Source organism: Mauremys reevesii, linkage group 3 (genome assembly GCF_016161935.1).
Source record: "Mauremys reevesii isolate NIE-2019 linkage group 3, ASM1616193v1, whole genome shotgun sequence".
Lineage (NCBI taxonomy): Eukaryota > Metazoa > Chordata > Testudines > Geoemydidae > Mauremys > Mauremys reevesii.
Window position 1 is genome coordinate 16,299,779 of NC_052625.1, and position 17,969 is coordinate 16,317,747.

Genomic DNA, 17,969 nt, shown 5'->3' on the forward strand with positions numbered 1-17,969 from the left:
AACTAGTGCCCCAGTTCTGTCCTGACCATGAGTGATTTGTCACCATTTTGACCTGTACCAGTCCTTCTGCCCTGATGCCAGCATAACTACTACTGGACTCAATGGGAAAGTTTGTAAGCACAAGGACTGCAGCATCCGACCTTAACTAGTTCCCATGAAAACTGAAACAGAAGCACATTCCCTTTTACTTCCTCTGCAGTGTTGTTGGGTTGCTTTGCATAATGTCCCTTTCCATTCCTTGGGAGGTTCTGCCATGCTGATTTCAGATTTATCAGAGAGCAAAATAACAAGAGGTTCATTTTTATTCAATTCCACATCAGTATGATGCCTAACAAACATGTTGTTTATTTTGTTACCACAGATCCCTATTGGCACAGAGATTGAAGGGATGAATATTCTGGGACTGGTTTTGTTTGCTCTGGTTTTGGGAGTAGCTTTGAAAAAGCTTGGTCCAGAAGGAGAAGAACTGATTCGTTTCTTTAACTCATTCAATGAGGCAACTATGGTCTTGGTGTCTTGGATTATGTGGTAAGTGTGGTTGTAAATATGTTACACCTCTACCCTGATATAATGCGACCCGATATAACACGAATTCAGATATAACGTAGTAAAGCAGTGCTCGGGGGGTGGGGGGGAGAGGCAGGGCTGCGCACTCCAGTGGATCAAAGCAAGTTCGATATAATGCGGTTTCACCTATAACAGGGTAAGATTTTTTGGCTCCCAAGGATGGCATTATAGGTGTACCATGACAGCAGTGCTTCCTGGTTTAGGAATGTCTGACTTTACTTACCTAGCTGGGTTTTTGATGCCACATCCATCACCAGAGTAAAGAGTGAGTGGCCTGGCATCAGTGCAATGAGTCTGGTACTTGATGGCTGTTTTGCCAACTATATTTTCTTCCATGTTTATCAGTGTTGCCTCTTGAAAAGAAAGAATGCAGCCTCTTTCTTTGCACATGAGCAGTATGCAGAAGGTTGCTCGCACCATAGGCTGTCTCTTGAGAATGACAGACAGTCCTCTAGGAATCAGCTTCAGGACTCGATTTTGATTACTTCGAAAATCAAGCCCTATTTTTTCTAAGCATCAGAGACCTGGGTGAGCACACAATTACATGCCTAATTTTATGTGACGTTACTGTGACTGCACAGGCAAGTTGGGAATTTGTACATGCAAAACCTCAATTTACATGCACACTTGAAATAATTGCATGTGCAAACTAGGTGCACAGCTGTGATCACATATTTTAGTTCATTCCTTTATCTTATGATTATTTGAAACGCAGGCCCTGAATACAAACTAAGCTGTAGCAATACATGCAGAAAAAAGATGTTTAACACAACTTTATTTGGGTTCCAAGGAATGTCTGCTGCTGAAGAAGTGGTTGGTTACAGAATGCAGAACTGACAAAACACAACTGAAAACCTCAATCCCTTCATATAACAAGAGTAGTTCAGTTCCCATTAGAGCAGTGGTTCCCAAACTGGGGTTCATGAACCCTTGGGGTTCGTGAAATGTTACAGGGGATTCTTGGGGAAAAAAATTCTATAATGGTGGACAGAGCTGGCCCTAGGGACCGTGGACAGCATGGGGCCAGTAGCCCGGAGCCCCTGGACTTCCAAGAGCTAAGCAGATGAAAGCGAGCATATCTATCACACTGAGGAGATTTAAACTTCAAGAGTCCTTATAAGAAATGGAAAGGGAGGTGGATATTTTTTGCTGGTTTTAAAATTAAATAGGCAGCTAGTGTTGTTTTTTAAAATTATTATGAAGAACAACTTTCAGCTTTGTTGTAATGTGCCTTGTTTGCCTGGACTGCTCAAGACCTGAATGCTTGTGTAGGAGGAACTCTTTGAGTTGGCTTCTTAAATACCTTCATGCTGTTTCACATCTGATACTCCTTGATAAAACATAGGAGCCTTGTCTTATAACAGGCTTATTCAAAGAGATACAAGCTACGAAAGTGAGATATTGGAAGAGTGTTGCCATTTTCATAATGTAATAAAAATACTGTAATGATAAATAATAATAGTGTGTAATATGCATGTCATAACAAAATTTATATTTCCCAGATCACTGCTTTTATAATTTACACTCAGATAAAGGAGAAAATCCCTAGAAATATTCATTTTTAGGAGGGGGTTCACAAGACTTGATATTTTAGTGAAAGGGTTCACAGGTTGTTCAAGTTTGGGAACCACTGCATTAAAGTGACAAAATAGGTGAAAATCTTGACCCTAATCAAGTCAACAGGAGTTTTGTCATTGACTTTAGTGGAGCCAGGATTTCACCTTAGATCTTAGGTCTCAATTCATATAGGAAAGACTTCTTTCACGTTCCTGGGTGGGAAGGGAATGTGGGAGCCAATACTTTCAACATACAGATAAGATTGCCAATTTTAGTTGGACATATTCCTGGAGGTTTCATCACATTACATAATTGTTAGTTAAAGATTAATCTTTACTTCCTGGAGATTCCAGGACAATCCTGGAGGGTTGGCAACCCTACCTACAAATCAACATCTCATTAACATTCCTGATCTCCCAAAGAGCCTTCCATAGCACTGCTACCTCATCTGCTGGATGCCTATATATTTTCTAGGAGGCTGAACCTCTGATGATAGTTTATTTTATCTCCTCCGCAGAGTTGTAATTAGCAGGACCTCCCTTTCACCCACTTCTCCGGAGTCCATGCCTACATTTCTGTGTGACATTTGCCATGAGAGTTTTAGATCCCTGCTAAAGTATGAGGAGAACTAACTATCCTACTATCCAAAGTATAGAAATGAAAAACCATAAGTACAATTACAGTAAAAGATAGCTGGAACTCATTTATCCCAACGTTTTACAAAAGCTAAGGTCAATCATAAATGTTTCCAAGATTATATATATTTTAATCCTGTGGAAATCTGTTGGTTTTTTTTATTTCAGTTTTTAAAAAGTAAATATGCCCATGTGGTAGTTGCAGCTTGACCAGTGCTACATTAAGACTATAAAGGAAAGTAAAAGTGAATCCATTGATTTGTTTTTCATTGTCTAAGCTGAGAGCAAAATAGAAGTAAAGAAACAGTGGAAAGAGGAAAGTGGAATTTTAAACACTCTTCCCGGTTTAATAATCTAAAGTGTAATTATTGGTGGGGTAAGAGAAGGTGTTAATTTTAGATCAGATTTGCTATCTGAAAGACTCAAGGTCCACGTGGATAGGTTGGTTATGACTCTTCACAGTGAGCAACTCATACTCAACAAAGACCTCTGAAAAGGTCTGCAATTTCAAAGCATGTTTCTAAAATCACTCTGCTAGAAGAGTAACTTGATTTACACCAGTTTAAGTGAAATCCAAACCAGAGCCCCAAATGTCATGCCTGCCATTCATTATGTACTGTATACTGAATGGCTGGAGGTTACATCTTATGCAAGAGACCCAAACTGTTAAACTGTCTGTGGGGAATATCATTCTGCCAAGCCCAATCAAACAATGCTTAGCCAATAACATGTTACTCTAGGTGCTGAAACTGCTATAGAGAAGAACCACAACCATTCAAGAAAAAAGAACAAGGCGTATTTGTGGCACCTTAGAGACTAACAAATTTATTTGAGCATAAGCTTTCGTGGGCTAAAGCCCACTTCATCGGATGCATGCAGTGGAAAATACAGTAGGAGGACACACACACACACACACGACATGAAAAAATGGGTGTTGCCATACTAAGGGTAGGTCCATACTTACCCGCCGGGTCGATGCGGAGAGTTCGACTTCTCGGAGTTCGAACTATCGCGTCTAATCTAGATGCGATAGTTCGAACTCCGAATGTGCTCCCGTCGACTCCGGAACTCCACCACCGTGAACGGCGGTGGCGGAGTCGACGGGGGAGCCGCGGAGTTCGATCCCGCAGCATCTGGACAGGTAGGAAATTCGATCTAAGGTAGTTCGACTTCAGCTACGCTATTCGCATAGCTGAAGTCGCATACCTTAGTTCGACCCCCCTCCCTCCCCGTAGTGTAGACCAGGCCTAAGTATAATGAGAGTAATCAGTTAAGGTGGGCTATTATCAGCAGGAGAAAAAAAACTTTTGTAGTGATAATCAGGATTATTACTCTGAAACCTGTAACCATTCAAGAAGTCTCTCAAATTATGCTCATTCCTTTTCTAACTCCATGTATATACATCCTACAGGTGAGTTTTTTCCACTTGAACTGCTATTTTTTCCCCCAAGAAATGGAATGGATTCAACAAAATATCTGACCTTATAAATACAGACCTTTACATTCATTTCTGTCATTAGGGATTTAAATGTAAAAGTCTCAAAGCAGCTTAAGGCTTTCACTCTGGAGTGTAATTCCTAGGCTATCAAAAACTGATAGGTGATGGTTCTTGTACTCAGCTCATTATGAAGCTAACTCTCCACATTAATCAGCTGTGTGTAATCCTTTTCTTTGTGGATTATTGGAATGCTTCTGAGCCTGACATGGCAATGTACAGTAATTCTCACTTCTCCTTTTTCCTTCTCTAAGGCTATCGGTGTCACCCTGATATTTATCCAAAATCTCTCTCACTTTTCGAGTTACATTTAGGGATGGGCAAAACTGTTCTTACAAGATAAGAAGTGTCTGGAATCTTCTCCCCTTCTTTGAACCAAACCCAACCACCAGACCTTTAAGGGCTGTTGTCAGCCAGTGGTTAAAGTAAATTGAAATAAGATGGGAAGCCAAGGACAGGGAGCTGCTGCTCACACAGACCAGGGGGAGGACTAGGGTGCTGTACAAGAGGTGACATTGGTTTTCTCCTGAGGACCAGGGCAGACTGTGGGATGGAAGAGGAAGGGACATGGTGGATCTACTCATATTCTGATCCACCAGCTGTTGCTTTGGGGGCCCAGGGACTGGAGTATGCCTGGAAACTGGAGTAGTAGCTGCTGTGCTGTGGTGAGAATTTCTTCTCTCTTTGTCTCAGACCAGGGAATTCCCCAGCACACAGCGAGGCTCTTTGAGCTGGAGACGTGTTTTGGGCCTAAAATGCAGCTCCCAAGGAGCTCCCTTTGAGGACTGTAAACTGTTGCTGACAAAGGAAACCACAAACAAATTACTGATGTCCGAAGATTTGTTGTGCCTTTCCTGGACTGGCCCTGTGCTTTCTGAGCTTCAGGAACTAACCTGGTACCCTCACTGATGGAATAAAACGTCACAATAGACATCTTCTCCTGCACTCTCTCCTATGGGCATGCAATCTCCCTGATAGCGTCTGCCAACATTTCTGCACCATCTCCTCGCCTGGCAGTGCCACTTACAGCCTTCCTGGATGTTTCTTTCAGGCCAGAGGCCAATGGCAACTTATCCAGGCTGACAACATCCCCTTTAGTAACCAAGAGAGAACTCAGTCCATTGTAGATTTGTTTAGCATAAGTCTATAGAGCGCATGGCCCTGTGTATTCTGTGGTCTGGAGGCATGGAATTCACTGCAGATTCCACCCCTTCAGGAGGATCAGAGTGCTGTACACAGGTTTCCTGGCGGGAAGAATTTGGTCCCTAAAAATGAAAGTGGTATGTGGCTTTTTAAGGCTTGTTCCTCTTGCTTAATATTAATGAACGACAACCCTTGTTTTTCTTTATGCAGGTATGTGCCTATTGGCATTACGTTCCTTGTTGGAAGCAAGATTGTAGAAATGGAAGATATTGTCCTTCTGGTAACCAGCCTGGGAAAATACATCTTTGCCTCAATTCTGGGTCACGTCATCCATGGAGGAATCATTTTGCCACTTATATATTTTGCATTCACACGCAAAAATCCTTTCAGCTTTCTCTTAGGACTTATAACACCATTTGCAACAGCCTTTGCCACGTGTTCAAGGTGTGCTATTGTGCTTGTTTCTGGTATGGAATAATGGTATGCTAAATCAATGTTTTAATGTGAACAAGTTTCAGATGCAAATATTGGCCCTGATCCTGCAAAGGACTGTGGTTAGGCATACGGTATGCCCCTTTCAGATTCCCACTGATGCCAGTGGGGCATCAGGAGGGGTAACTATACATCCGGGCATAACCTTTTGCAATATTGATGCCATTATTAACAGCCCATATTTTGACAATTTCAGCGACATGGTGTGTGGGACTGGGGAATCTGTCTGCTTTCCCATTTAAAGAAAATCTCTTTCCTAACCATAACCAAGGAAGAAGGCAACACCACTTCGCAAATAAGCTGTGCTCTTGCTGAGGATAGTTACACATTGCTCTTGGCCAAGCTTTTCAGAAGGGACTAGTGAGCTGGGGTGCCTAATTTGAGGCATTATAAAAGGTCCTGATTTTCAAAAAGAGCTGACCCCCGACCTGCCCTTTGAAAAATCAGGCCTTTTTAAGACATCTCAAGCCAGGCACCCAAAGTCACTAGTTAGTGTTGAAAATCTTGGCCTAGAATTCTATATAGCAGTACTATGGAAATAATAAAAATGCTAATAACCTGACAGCTTATGCACTGGGATGGACAGGACTGTGCTGCTCCATGATTGTCTTATTTCCTGTCTGTTTCTAGCTCAGCTACTCTCCCATCAATGATCAAGTGTATTGAAGAAAACAATGGAGTAGACAAGAGGATCAGTAGATTCATCCTTCCAATTGGGGCCACTGTGAACATGGATGGAGCTGCTATATTCCAGTGCGTGGCAGCTGTGTTTATTGCTCAGCTGAATAATGTTGACCTCAATGCTGGACAGATCTTTACTATTCTGTAAGTTGCTTGTGATTCAAACCACATCTCCCTGGCCCCCAAACACCATGCTAAGCCTGGGGTCTTTCTGTTTTTAAACACTAATCATTTTTTAATACTTAGCAGTTCAAATTCCAGACTTTCAGTTGCCAGTTTTGGTTGGACGTATTCCTGGAGATTTCATCACATGGCAGAATCTTTGATTCCTGGAGACTCCAGGACAACCCAAACCAGACCTTTGAACTGCAGTCTAAATTGCTGTGGAACATATTATCCAACAATACAACAGGAGTCTTTCAAACTTTATAAATCTCATTTTGACGTGTACTGGAATTTAGGGAGGTTTGATAGATTTGGAGATTAAAGGCTAGATCTGAATCTTAAATGGATGCTGAGCATCTCATAAACATCATTTGTGCAGAACTCTTCCCTCCATCTCAAGCTCCCCTTTCCCTATCTCCTGGCCATCAAGCTAGGTAATTCCATGGCCTCTCCTATGCCCCTGCCCTCCATATCCTCCTTAACACTTTGTTCTCTTTTACCTTTCGTGTTCGGATACCAATAAGTCACTTCTTTCTTTACAACCAGTCCAAACCCCATCCTTTCCTTCCTGTCCTCACTGCTAATTGCTGTGTTCCTCCCTGCCTTGATAATTTCCCACTTTGTCTACGGTAACTTCCCTTTCTCTGGCCTTTCCAGTGCCCAGGCCGCTGCCCTCCCGTCTACCCAGAATGCTGCCCTCGAGTTCGTCAGCCGCATGCAGCACTTTGCTCATTGCTCCATTTGCGCTCCATTTGGCAGCTCCACATCGCCTTCTGCGTCAGTTTCATACACCTTGCCCTTATGTGCTGGGTGCCTCTGCCCTGGCCTGTGTCCCATCCCTAGCTTTCCACAACTACCTTGTTGGGAGCCTTTACTCCGCCTATCATTTTGCATGTTCCTATCCTGCTCTCCTGTTTGTCTATCAATACTGCACCCATCCCTGTACTAATCAAGCACCTTCTCCCGCAAGCACCCTCATGCTGGGCTGTCCCTTCCACACCTGACATAACCATACCATGAATTGTCTTTTTCCTCCTTCAGATCCCTCCCCAAGACCCTCCAAAATCCCTCAGTGATCCCACAAATAATTTTTAACACCTCTAAGACACCAACATTCTGCCTCTGGCAGACATCCCTGGGCTATATTCTGGGTGCTCCGCTTCCTTCCAGCCATCTCTGTTCCTGTTATTTGCTTCCTTCCCCTGCTCATTTGCCTGCATGTTGTCCATTTGGATCACTTACACTCCTCTGGGCAGGAACAGGTCTAATTCTGACTGCAAAGCATCCAGCACACTTTGATTGCTGTGATCATTTTTCATGTACATGGCAGAGATGCACTGTGATGCACGTTGCTCATCTGGAAATACACTGGTAGTATTTGCAGCAGAGTCATTACTTGGATAGCTAGTTTTGATTCTTGCAGAATAACAGCACTCAGCACCCAACAGTATTAATTTCTGTTAGTGGACATCTGTAGAATACATGGCCCGATACGGAAGAATTAGTAGACAAAGAAGTTACATTTGCCCCCCTCCTTTTGCTTTGGTTAAAATTGACACTGTAGGAAAATGGGCACCGTAACCATTGAATGAGCATGTTAGTGAAACTGCACTAACTCGTGTTTGAAAACATTCTCAGTGTGACTGCCACTGCAGCCAGCGTTGGAGCGGCTGGAGTCCCAGCTGGAGGAGTTCTGACCATTGCTATTATCCTGGAGGCCATTGGACTTCCCACCAACGATCTATCCTTGATATTAGCAGTGGACTGGATTGTGTAAGTACTGTATAATATATATCATCTGCTGCTGCATATGTAATTGGAAGCACTGCACTGGGGGAACAAAAGCAATAGTCTAGAAAACAAAAACGCAAATCAAACAGTTGAATATTGAGTTTATACTCACTGTCTCTCTCTCTCTCTCTCTCTTCACCAGCATATCCAAGAATAACATAAATAAGAACTGTGGGGCAGATCCTAAAGTACTTATTCAACTTGTACTTCATCTTTGCTGAGATGAAATTCCCGTTGATGCTAGTTCCCTTAAGAGGAATTATTTAGAGCTGTACAAAGGGTATAGGGGATAGAAGAAAAAGAGGACTGAGGCTGAATAATGGGGAAAGCTTCCTGAGCATTGGATTCATTAGGCAGTGCGATGGTCTCCTTAGGAAAGCAGTACACACCCTGTTGCTTCAGACATTTAAAACTAGGGTAGACAGAGGCCTGGGAACAATCCTACATTGGTAGGAGAGTGGAGTCGGAGGACAAGCAGTGCTCGTAGGACAGAGCTGATATTGCTGCATGAACCTGTTATTGGACAGGAGCAGTTTTCATCAGGAGTTTAGTTATCTATTTTTACACCTCTCCTTTCTTTGCTGTTGGAAAGAGCCAGATAAGGTCCAAATTCTGACCTTATTCAGTTCTGCTCAGTTCTTACCAAGACAAATCCCCCTTCTGAAATCAGGGGAGATTATCCCACAGCCTGACAGATCCCAGGGTGAAGAGTCTGATCCTGCTATTCAGATTCACTTTCTTCTCGTAACTCCTAGATTGACCCTCTTGTGCCGCCCTAAATAACTTCTCTCCCAGGGGGAAAGGTTAAAAGACACCATTTGTGTAGCTCAGTTAAGTGACATGGGGACCATCTGCGAATACCTGAGAGGCGTAGATAGCTCTCCTGTCACTTTAACTGAGCTGTCTAAAATGGGGCTCTGAGCCTTTTCCGCTCAACCAATCTCTTATGCCCTTTAATCATTGCTGTCCGCCTGCGAACTCCCCCCTTACAGCAGAGTTTTATCCACTGACTCTGAACCTCTCCTTGCCCCAGTGCCCAGGAAATTTATCAATCAATCTTAATAACCCAGAAAGCCTAACATTAAAGTACTTTAACACCGATCTTGCAGTGCTAGTGAAATAACAGGTTTAGAGTGCGCTGACCTAGTCTGCAGTCAAGACCATTGGCTGGAGAAGGCTATTGAGGCAAATCCTTGGGCCAGGTTATTGTTGGATGCACAAGGCAAGGGAAAAGGGCAACAATCATTCTCCCTTCCCACCTCACCCCCACCCACTTTGTCCTCATTGTGCAGGGCCAGGCATAGTCGCAGTCCCTGTGCTTCCTAGAGGCACTGGCCTGGTCACCTCGGGCACCAGCCACTTTAAAAGGGGTTGTGGGAGGAGGCAGAGCAGTGTCCCTAGCCCCCTCCCTCCACACGTGGCCACACACGACGCACCTTCCTGACGGGTGTGACAGTGGCTGCACCATCCTCTGTGGGCCTGGGAGCTGCAGGAGTTGTGCATAGGGCTTCCCAGTGCTCCCTCTAGGTCTGGATGGCTCTGAGCCCACTCTTCCTTGAGTACTAAACTGCGCTGTCCCCTTCCCTTCATAGTACACCGCAGTGCATTGCTGTCAGTACTGCACGGGAAGCAGCCTGGTTGTTGCAGCTGATGTGATTATAATGATGAGGATGTTGGGGCGGGAGGGAAGTAACCTTGTGACTTATTTTATTGCAAAGCGTTGAATAAGCAAATAGTACCAAGTCACAAGTTAAGCACATGGTGAAATTAGTCCATGAGTAGACTGAGTGAGGTCCCAAAGCACAGAGGGAAGAAATGTGCCCGTTTTTAGCAGATAGCCGTCATTTTAATCCTCTCTCCCACTTGAGAGCTACAACGTGATCCAGAAACTTCCTTTCATTACACTGTAGTCTTGTCACATTTGCTTGTGGTGCATGGCCCACGGGCAGCAGGATTGGATATGGTGCCAAAGCTCAGACAGCAGCACTGGTGATGGTGCTTTGTGCCTGATTTCATACTCACCTGAACATCATGGGTTGGAAGGTCTGATTCAGGCTAGAACATCGCCAGGTTTCACTGCACTTGGGGAGCAAAGGCAGCGAAACAATCCAGTGAAAGCTGGATGGAAAAGCTGGGCCCGGTGGGACAGAGGCACTAATGAAAAGGAGCTCAGTGGGGGAGAAGGAAAGGCATGAACAGGGCCTGTCTGCATCCTGGAACAGGGCTCCCACATGTGCTCGCTGAGCTTATGGGTGATGTGCAGACTCCAGGCTTCCCTTTAGTTAAAAACAAAGAACCCAATTCATCCATATCCAAACTTGGCAGCCCGTCCCAGCTCTGTGATGGAAGACTAGCAGTGGGCCATGAGTGGCCATGCAGGGGACTCAAGGTCAGGAATGGAGTCAGGGCTCTGTCTTCCTGTGCTGGTGGGGACAGCTGTGGAGGGAGGGAACTGGAAGCAGTGGGATAGTGGAGAAAGCGCATCTGTCTTAGGGGAGATCCCTTGTGGGTGCCCCCCTGTCTAGAGGTGAAGTGTTACACTGGCAGCTGAAGAGGAAGCATAGAGATTGAGAACGGACAACGCTAATAGTTGGAGCCACCCATAAAACACTCTACATTTCTATAATACTTAAACTATGATGATACCTATAGAGAACAGCTAATGCCACTGTCAATCCATGAGTATTCCTTCTGTCTCCATTTACTTCTGTGGTGTTACACCAGGGATGAATTTGGCCCTATATATTGAATTATCATAGAATCATAGAATATCAGGGTTGGAAGGGACCTCAGGAGGTCATCTAGTCCAACCTCCTGCTCACAGTAGGACCAATCCCCAACTAAATCAGCCCAGCCAGGGCTTTGTCAAGCCTGACCTTAAAAACCTCTGAGGAAGGAGATTCCACCACCTCCCTAGATAACCATTCCAGTGCTTCACCACCCTCTTTGTGAAAAAGTTTTTCCTAATATCCAACCTAAATCTCCCCTACTGCAACTTGAGACCATTACTCCTTGTTCTGTCATCAGCTACCACTGAGAACAGTCTAGATCCATCCTCTTTGGAACCCCCTTTCAGGTAGTTGAAAGCAGCTATCAAATTCCCCCTCAATCTTCTCTTCTGCAGACTAAACAATCCCAGTTCCCTCAGCCTCTCCTCATAAGTCATGTGCTCCAGCCCCCTAATCATTTGTATTGCTTAAGTTAAAAGGGTGCCTATGTGCTTTTGCCATTGACCAGGGACCGAACCACCACTGTTGTGAACGTTGAAGGAGATGCCCTGGGAGCAGGTATCCTCCATTATCTGAATCAAAAAGAAAAGGCGGCGAAAGAGGAGGAGCTAAATGAAGTCAATGTAGAAGCAATTCCCAACTGCAAATCTGAAGAGGAAACATCACCTCTGGTAACACACAGGAACCAAGTCCCCACCCCAGCCAGCACTGCGGAGCCAGAGTCAAAAGAATCAGTACTGTGAACTCGGGGAAAACTTGCAAACAGGTGGACTGCTGCCTTGTTAACATGCTAGACCATTTACACTGCAGTTAGGGACTGGCTGTGTGTTCACCTTTTGAGTTTCAGTGGCAATGATTTGAAGCTATAGACTTGTTAGGCGTGTGTCTATCTGTCTCTCCCTGGAGAGAGCAATCACTTCATTATGATGTTATGATGTTTCCTACAACACAGGTATGTGTGTGGTGTGTGTACATGCATACATGTGTATGACAACAGTACCAATAAGGATTCTTTTTGGGGGTTAAAAAGATATTTATTAGTAAAAGTCCATGGGGAGGGGAAAAGAGGCTAAACCGAGAGAATATACTGGTTGTAGATGGAATTTGCACCACAAACAGGTCTGAGAACTAGGGGATCCCGAATGGCAGGGGAATGTTATGCAGGAGCCAGTACTTTCTCAGAAACACCTATTTAATAGTATCTAATGGGAAAATAGAAAGTGCATTTCTAACACACACATACCCTTGTCCTTTGTGCACACGTTACAGCAAATAAATGCTGAAGATCAGTCATTTTAAAATCCAAATTAATAGCTCAGGGGAATCTGATCTTCATTCTATTGCCAAGCAACTTTATCAAAACATCCCCAGGAAGTAGACATTGTGGCAGCGTTCGCACTCTATTCTCCTAGCTTTCGGTGATAGAAATCAGCCCCGCAACTTTAAACTCTAAAATAACAAAGATTGGAAGCAGACAAAAGATCTGCTTTGCGCCGTATTTAAAACTGACCAACCAATTTTAAGCCAGTTTTGGCAAAGTAATTACACTTCTATAGCAAGTTACAGTATAACTGCGTCTACAAGAGAATTGTCTATAACAACCCTGAGTGACAAAGAATTCAGCTGTATGCACCTAAACACACACAGGCATCTACTGCCGCTAGAAACTTGTTCATGTTACTTTAATGGCTCAAATCAGACGTACTGGGACACATCCTTTTCCAAGCAAGATTTCTCAGACGAGAAAGGAATGTAAAAACTCAAAATGTGGAAACTGATGAAAAATCCAAAGCATTATCCCCCGGCTGTCCAGACTAGGGACTACTGATGGCAGGAGAGGGGAAGGCATGTGGAATCCAGTGATTCCTGGTAATTGTCCTTGCTCTTGGCACGGCTTTGCCTGCCCCTCTTTGCATGCTGCCCTGGTGTCCCTGTCCCTTTTGAGCAGCATAGCCAGCTTGACAGAGGTGCCGCTGTTGGACCCCTTGTCTGCAGCAGTTCACTCTTATTGTGTCCGTTCTTATCACGGGAGGTGGAAGAAGCCATAGGCCAGGACTTAATGGGGAAAGTTTTAATTCCTACAGGGTCTTCTGCCTGAAATAGAACCAGCTGCTCCCTGACCTCTACACTGCCCGCACAGGGCCAGAGCCACAGCTCACTGGAATCAGTGGCCAGACTGCCACTGAGACAGGGCCTCAGGATGAACACTGTTCAAAGGGTGGGGCTTCCCTTTCCTCACAAGTCAATGCAATGCATAGCCCCGGCTCCTCTCTGTGTGAGCCTCCCAGGCGTGGTTAGCATGATTATTGCTTGTGGAACAGAGGGGAGCAGTTGTGCTGTTGTTGGCAGCTTGTCTCAGCAATGAACATTTACCCTAGGTAAAAAGTAGCAATTCTCTCCCTTAGTCTTCCTTTACAAACTGCTACACAAGGTGTACACAGGGATCACAGCCCACACCAATGAAACGCAGCCACCTGTGAGGTGAAATGAATTGTGCACAGCAATGCTACACACGTGCTTAAGATAGGAAGCGATGAATGAGTCAGTCAGCTCTGAAACTGCACATAGAATTTATTCTTTTGATTTAAACCCATGTTCTTAAAAAAAGAGCCCACGACACTCCTTGACTCGTTTTAAAAAATATAGTGGTATAAAGAGACTCCTTGCGGGACTCTCCTTTGCCCAATAACTAACGTGCTCACCACCCAGCACCTAACAGTAATGTCACAATCTTACAATCCCCCATAAGATTCCTCCCAGTTCCTCTCAGCTCAGGAACACAAAAGGGGCCTTACCACCTGTCCTGAAGGTCTACGCACTAGGGATATTTTGGACCAACGTGGGGTATGACTCTTAGATTGGCGGGCCCCTGGCAGAATACCCTGCCCCCTCTCTCTGCAGTGCCAACCCAGTTGTCCCTATTCCACAGTCCCAACTGTGGCAGCATAGCGTGTTCATTAGGTCCCAGGCCATTGAACGCCTTATAGGGCAAAGCGCATAGTTCAGATTCTACACGGTACCTGATAGGTTACCAGGGCCGATCCAAAAGCTGGGGTGTTATGTGTTCCCCACAGGATGTACCCTGTAACTAACGAGCTGTGGAATTCTGCACTAGCTTCAGTTTCTGGATAGATTTTAGATGGAGCCTCATGAAAAGCACATTGCATTAGTTACATTTTGGGAGCTAGGCTAATTACTGGAGCTGGAATTTAACCAAGGCCAACACTCCTGCTTGTGCAAAAAAGTGCCAGAGGATTTGTATGGACCACAAGATTGTTGAAGACCATTCTTCTTAATGTTCAAGAAATCTGGAATCTTGCAGGTAGCAAAACTATTGTGCAATGGGCCAGTCCTTTCATTATTCTAATGTAGCAAGAGACATCCAAGAGATTCCCTGGAAAATCACTTTCTCGGTGCCAGTCAAACTACATATTTCTTTTGATAATCCTTGTCATAAGTAATATTTCTCATTGTCTGCTCTTACACATGATGTTACTTGCCTTAAACATTGTGCAGTCCTATATGACGGCTTTGTCATTTCCACTTGGGTGTTCCTTTTGTTTGTACTCTTTGAGGTGCATGTACAATGCAAAATTGTAATGGATCCAAGGTTATAGTATCTTTAATGCAAATGAGATTGTACATTTTAGCATCTGTCCTTCTTGTAACGTGGGGCCTGATCCAAAATGCAGTTAAGAAACTTTCTGTTCACTTTACTTGACATTAAATCAGGTCCTTAAAATAACATTACAAAAAAAATTATATAAAAGGTCCTTGAAGCGTCTTCACTGTTCTTACTGTGTAGGACTGGCCTGGTTTTCGGCTATAGTACTTATGATGCACCAGACCGTATTACACAAAGAACACCGTATTTCAGAGCACTTTACAGAAGCTGTGGCAAAGGGACTGCATGCTGGCAGACAAAGCAGCTGTTGTGTGCTCGCAGCCAGGCCAGTAAAGCCAATCACATCTGTACTGCTGCCAGCACAGATCACCAGGATTTCTTTGTAATATTGATACAATCTGTAAACAATTCCAATTCCTTTGCATTAATGTGTATAATTGAGTTGTACAATTTCACTGGTCCCTTCCTCGATTTGTCTCCAGGCTGAAAACATGTTGAGTCAATTGATTTTCCTGCCATTAATATACCAGTTCCTTTGTATGAAATAAGTATTTTTTGGCCTTTGAATCAGAAGGGGCAATTGCTGTCCCTTCTCCCTGGAGCCAGTGTACTCCACAGGGGTTGAAAGATAGCCCTCCCCCAATAGACTCCAGGCTGCTATGCATTTTCTGAGGTTGTGTCCTCCCTTTCCTGTGGCTGCACTCTCTAAGGGGAGGGAGCCAGGGACCAGGATCAGAACGGCATAGTTTAGGTTCTAAGGCCCTCACTTAACCCTATTTAGCACTGGTGCGGATGCATGGATTTCATTAAGGTTACTACTGATTTATACCAGTGAGAGGGGAGGCAGAGAGGGACCATAGGTGGAATTAGAAGATCTACCAGGTTATCCACAGCTATCTCAGACTCTGGTTTAGTGGTGGGTTTCTCTGACACAAGACCATTGTTTTCTTGATATCACTCCTGGAAACGTTATTCCACAAAGCGATATTTCCACTGTATGACCTCACTACGCCAGTCAACCAGCCTATTCCAGCCAGCAACGCTCATGCAAATACCGATTGCAGAGGTGGCTGGCACTTCTGAATGTGACATCAGAGAAGAGAGTGCCACATTGTTGTTCAGTGGGTAGAGGTTCTTTGGAGACTTCAAGTAACCTGCCTTTGCTTTGGGTAGGAGGCTACCTCTGTAATGGGAGGTATCTAAAGTTTCTTAGTTTGAACGGTCCAAGAAGTTATACAAACAGGAGTATTCTAGTCCTTCTTAGGATAGCAGGTGTCAGCATATAGGGACCTGTCGGTTTCACTCTGGTACTTTGAACATCGCTCAGGCTGTCAGTGTGAGGAGGAATCTTTGTATTGCAGGTCCAAAGTGCTGCTGTTTTTATTATAACGTTGTGGTGTGGCCCTTTTCCCAATTCAGTCTTTGTCAGTTTGCTGTGATTCAGCTGTGGAATGTACTATGGGAGAGAAGGCTTCTGGTTCGGGGAGACAGCCTGTGAGGGGCAGTGTGGACTAGAGATGAGTATGGGATTGGTGGCCAGGAACCCCTGAGGTCTAGTCCCAGTTCTGCCACGTGACTCAAGTCACTTGACTTGTCTGACCCAGATTCTCATTTATACACAGGGCAGGTCGTCACTAGAAGCAGGGGCAGCTCTAACTCTGTTGCTGTCCCAAGCACGGCAGGCAGGCAGCCTTGGGGTGCTGGTGCCTGGGGCTGCCGCTGACTAGAAGTGCTACATTGGCACAACTTCACTGATGCAGCTGCTCCACTGTAGTGTGTCTGGTGAAGACGCTTTACAGGGCCGCCCAGAGGATTCAGGGGGCCTGGGGTCTTTGGCGGTGGGGGGCCCCCGCTTCAGCGGTAATTTGGTGACAGGGAGGTCCTTCCACCCCGGAGCGGAAGGACCCCCCCCCCCCGCCAAAGACCCGGAGCGGAAGAAGCTCTGGGGGTCTGGGCCCTTCAGAGTTTTCCGGGGCCCCCAAAGTGAGTGAAGGACCCCGCTCCAGGGCCCCAAAAAACTCTCACGGGGGCCCCTGCAGGGCCTGGGGCAAATTGCCCCACTTGCCCCCCCCCTTCAGGGCGGCTCTGACGCTTTATGTCAATGGGAGAGCGCTCTCCCATGGGCACAATTACTGCACTTCTGTGAGAGGTGGAAGCTATGTCGGCATCAGCGCTTAGGTCGCTGTCATCTGCATCGCTCGGGCGGGGTGTGTGCGTCTTTTTCACACTCCTGAGTGACATAAGTTACATCGACTCAAGGGGTAGTGTAGACCTGCCCTAAGATGCCTTTACAACAGTTTGGCACTGGGACTTGGATGGCTGTTTAAACTGCCAGCATGATGTAAAGAAGCCTTAGGGTAAAAAAGAGAATCTATCCCTCTCTCCTCATTTCCCTCTGCAAATGGAGACAGCACAAAGCCACACCTGGGTGTGTGTGTGAGTCGCTCGTGGTGCCTCGTGCCTCGGAAGCATTGCAGGGAGTGAGCCTGAAACACAATTTCAACACATGAAGTGCTCCAGTAGCCTCCTGATGCACAGTCTGCCAAGGCTTAGCGCTGTGAGAGAACAGCTCGGTCATCGTAAATGTCCATTTTCTAGAAAGGGGTGTGCCACGTATCCTTCCTTGTTCTGTGAAAACTAGTTCCTAGAAGAAGACAAGAGGAAAGAGAAGCAAAGTGGTTATAAAAACACCACACACACACTTTGTGTATATGCTCTTTTTAAAAACATTTCCTGAAGCAAGAGTTTGGCTCCAAGGCTGCTTTGGTATAAATGCTAAAGCTAGAAGGTTGTCCAGTTTCCAGTGTAGAGTTTACAGTAGAAAGGGGGTTAAAAGTCTTTCTGCCTGGGTTGTGCAGTACCAAGCACAGTGCAGTCCTGGCTCCTAGGCCCTATAATATAATCATGTAACAGAAGGGGCTGGAGTCCCCAGACTGCTACCAAAAGGGCAGCTTGACACCTTCACTTCCCTCGGCAGCTGTCCTGCTTCATGCTCACATTCCTCCTACGCCCCCAAATGCCTCCCACGCATGTATTATGTTTCCCAGGATTAACTCATCCTCCCCATCCCCATAGGGTTATTGGAATGT

The 17,969-nt window shown here is 45.1% G+C and overlaps 1 protein-coding gene across 1 annotated transcript in view; it reads left to right on the plus strand.

Moving 5' to 3' along the window:
* The window catches only part of SLC1A4 (solute carrier family 1 member 4), a 37,906-nt gene extending 22,481 nt beyond the window's left edge, over positions 1 to 15,425 (plus strand). Inside the window, exons 4-8 of the mRNA XM_039531662.1 lie at positions 362 to 528; positions 5,608 to 5,841; positions 6,520 to 6,714; positions 8,374 to 8,508; positions 11,764 to 15,425. Of these exons, the coding sequence (XP_039387596.1) occupies positions 362 to 528; positions 5,608 to 5,841; positions 6,520 to 6,714; positions 8,374 to 8,508; positions 11,764 to 11,998 (966 nt within the window). The 3' untranslated portion in view covers positions 11,999 to 15,425. The remainder of the gene's footprint in view (positions 1 to 361; positions 529 to 5,607; positions 5,842 to 6,519; positions 6,715 to 8,373; positions 8,509 to 11,763) is intronic.
* Positions 15,426 to 17,969: the final 2,544 nt, after the last annotated feature.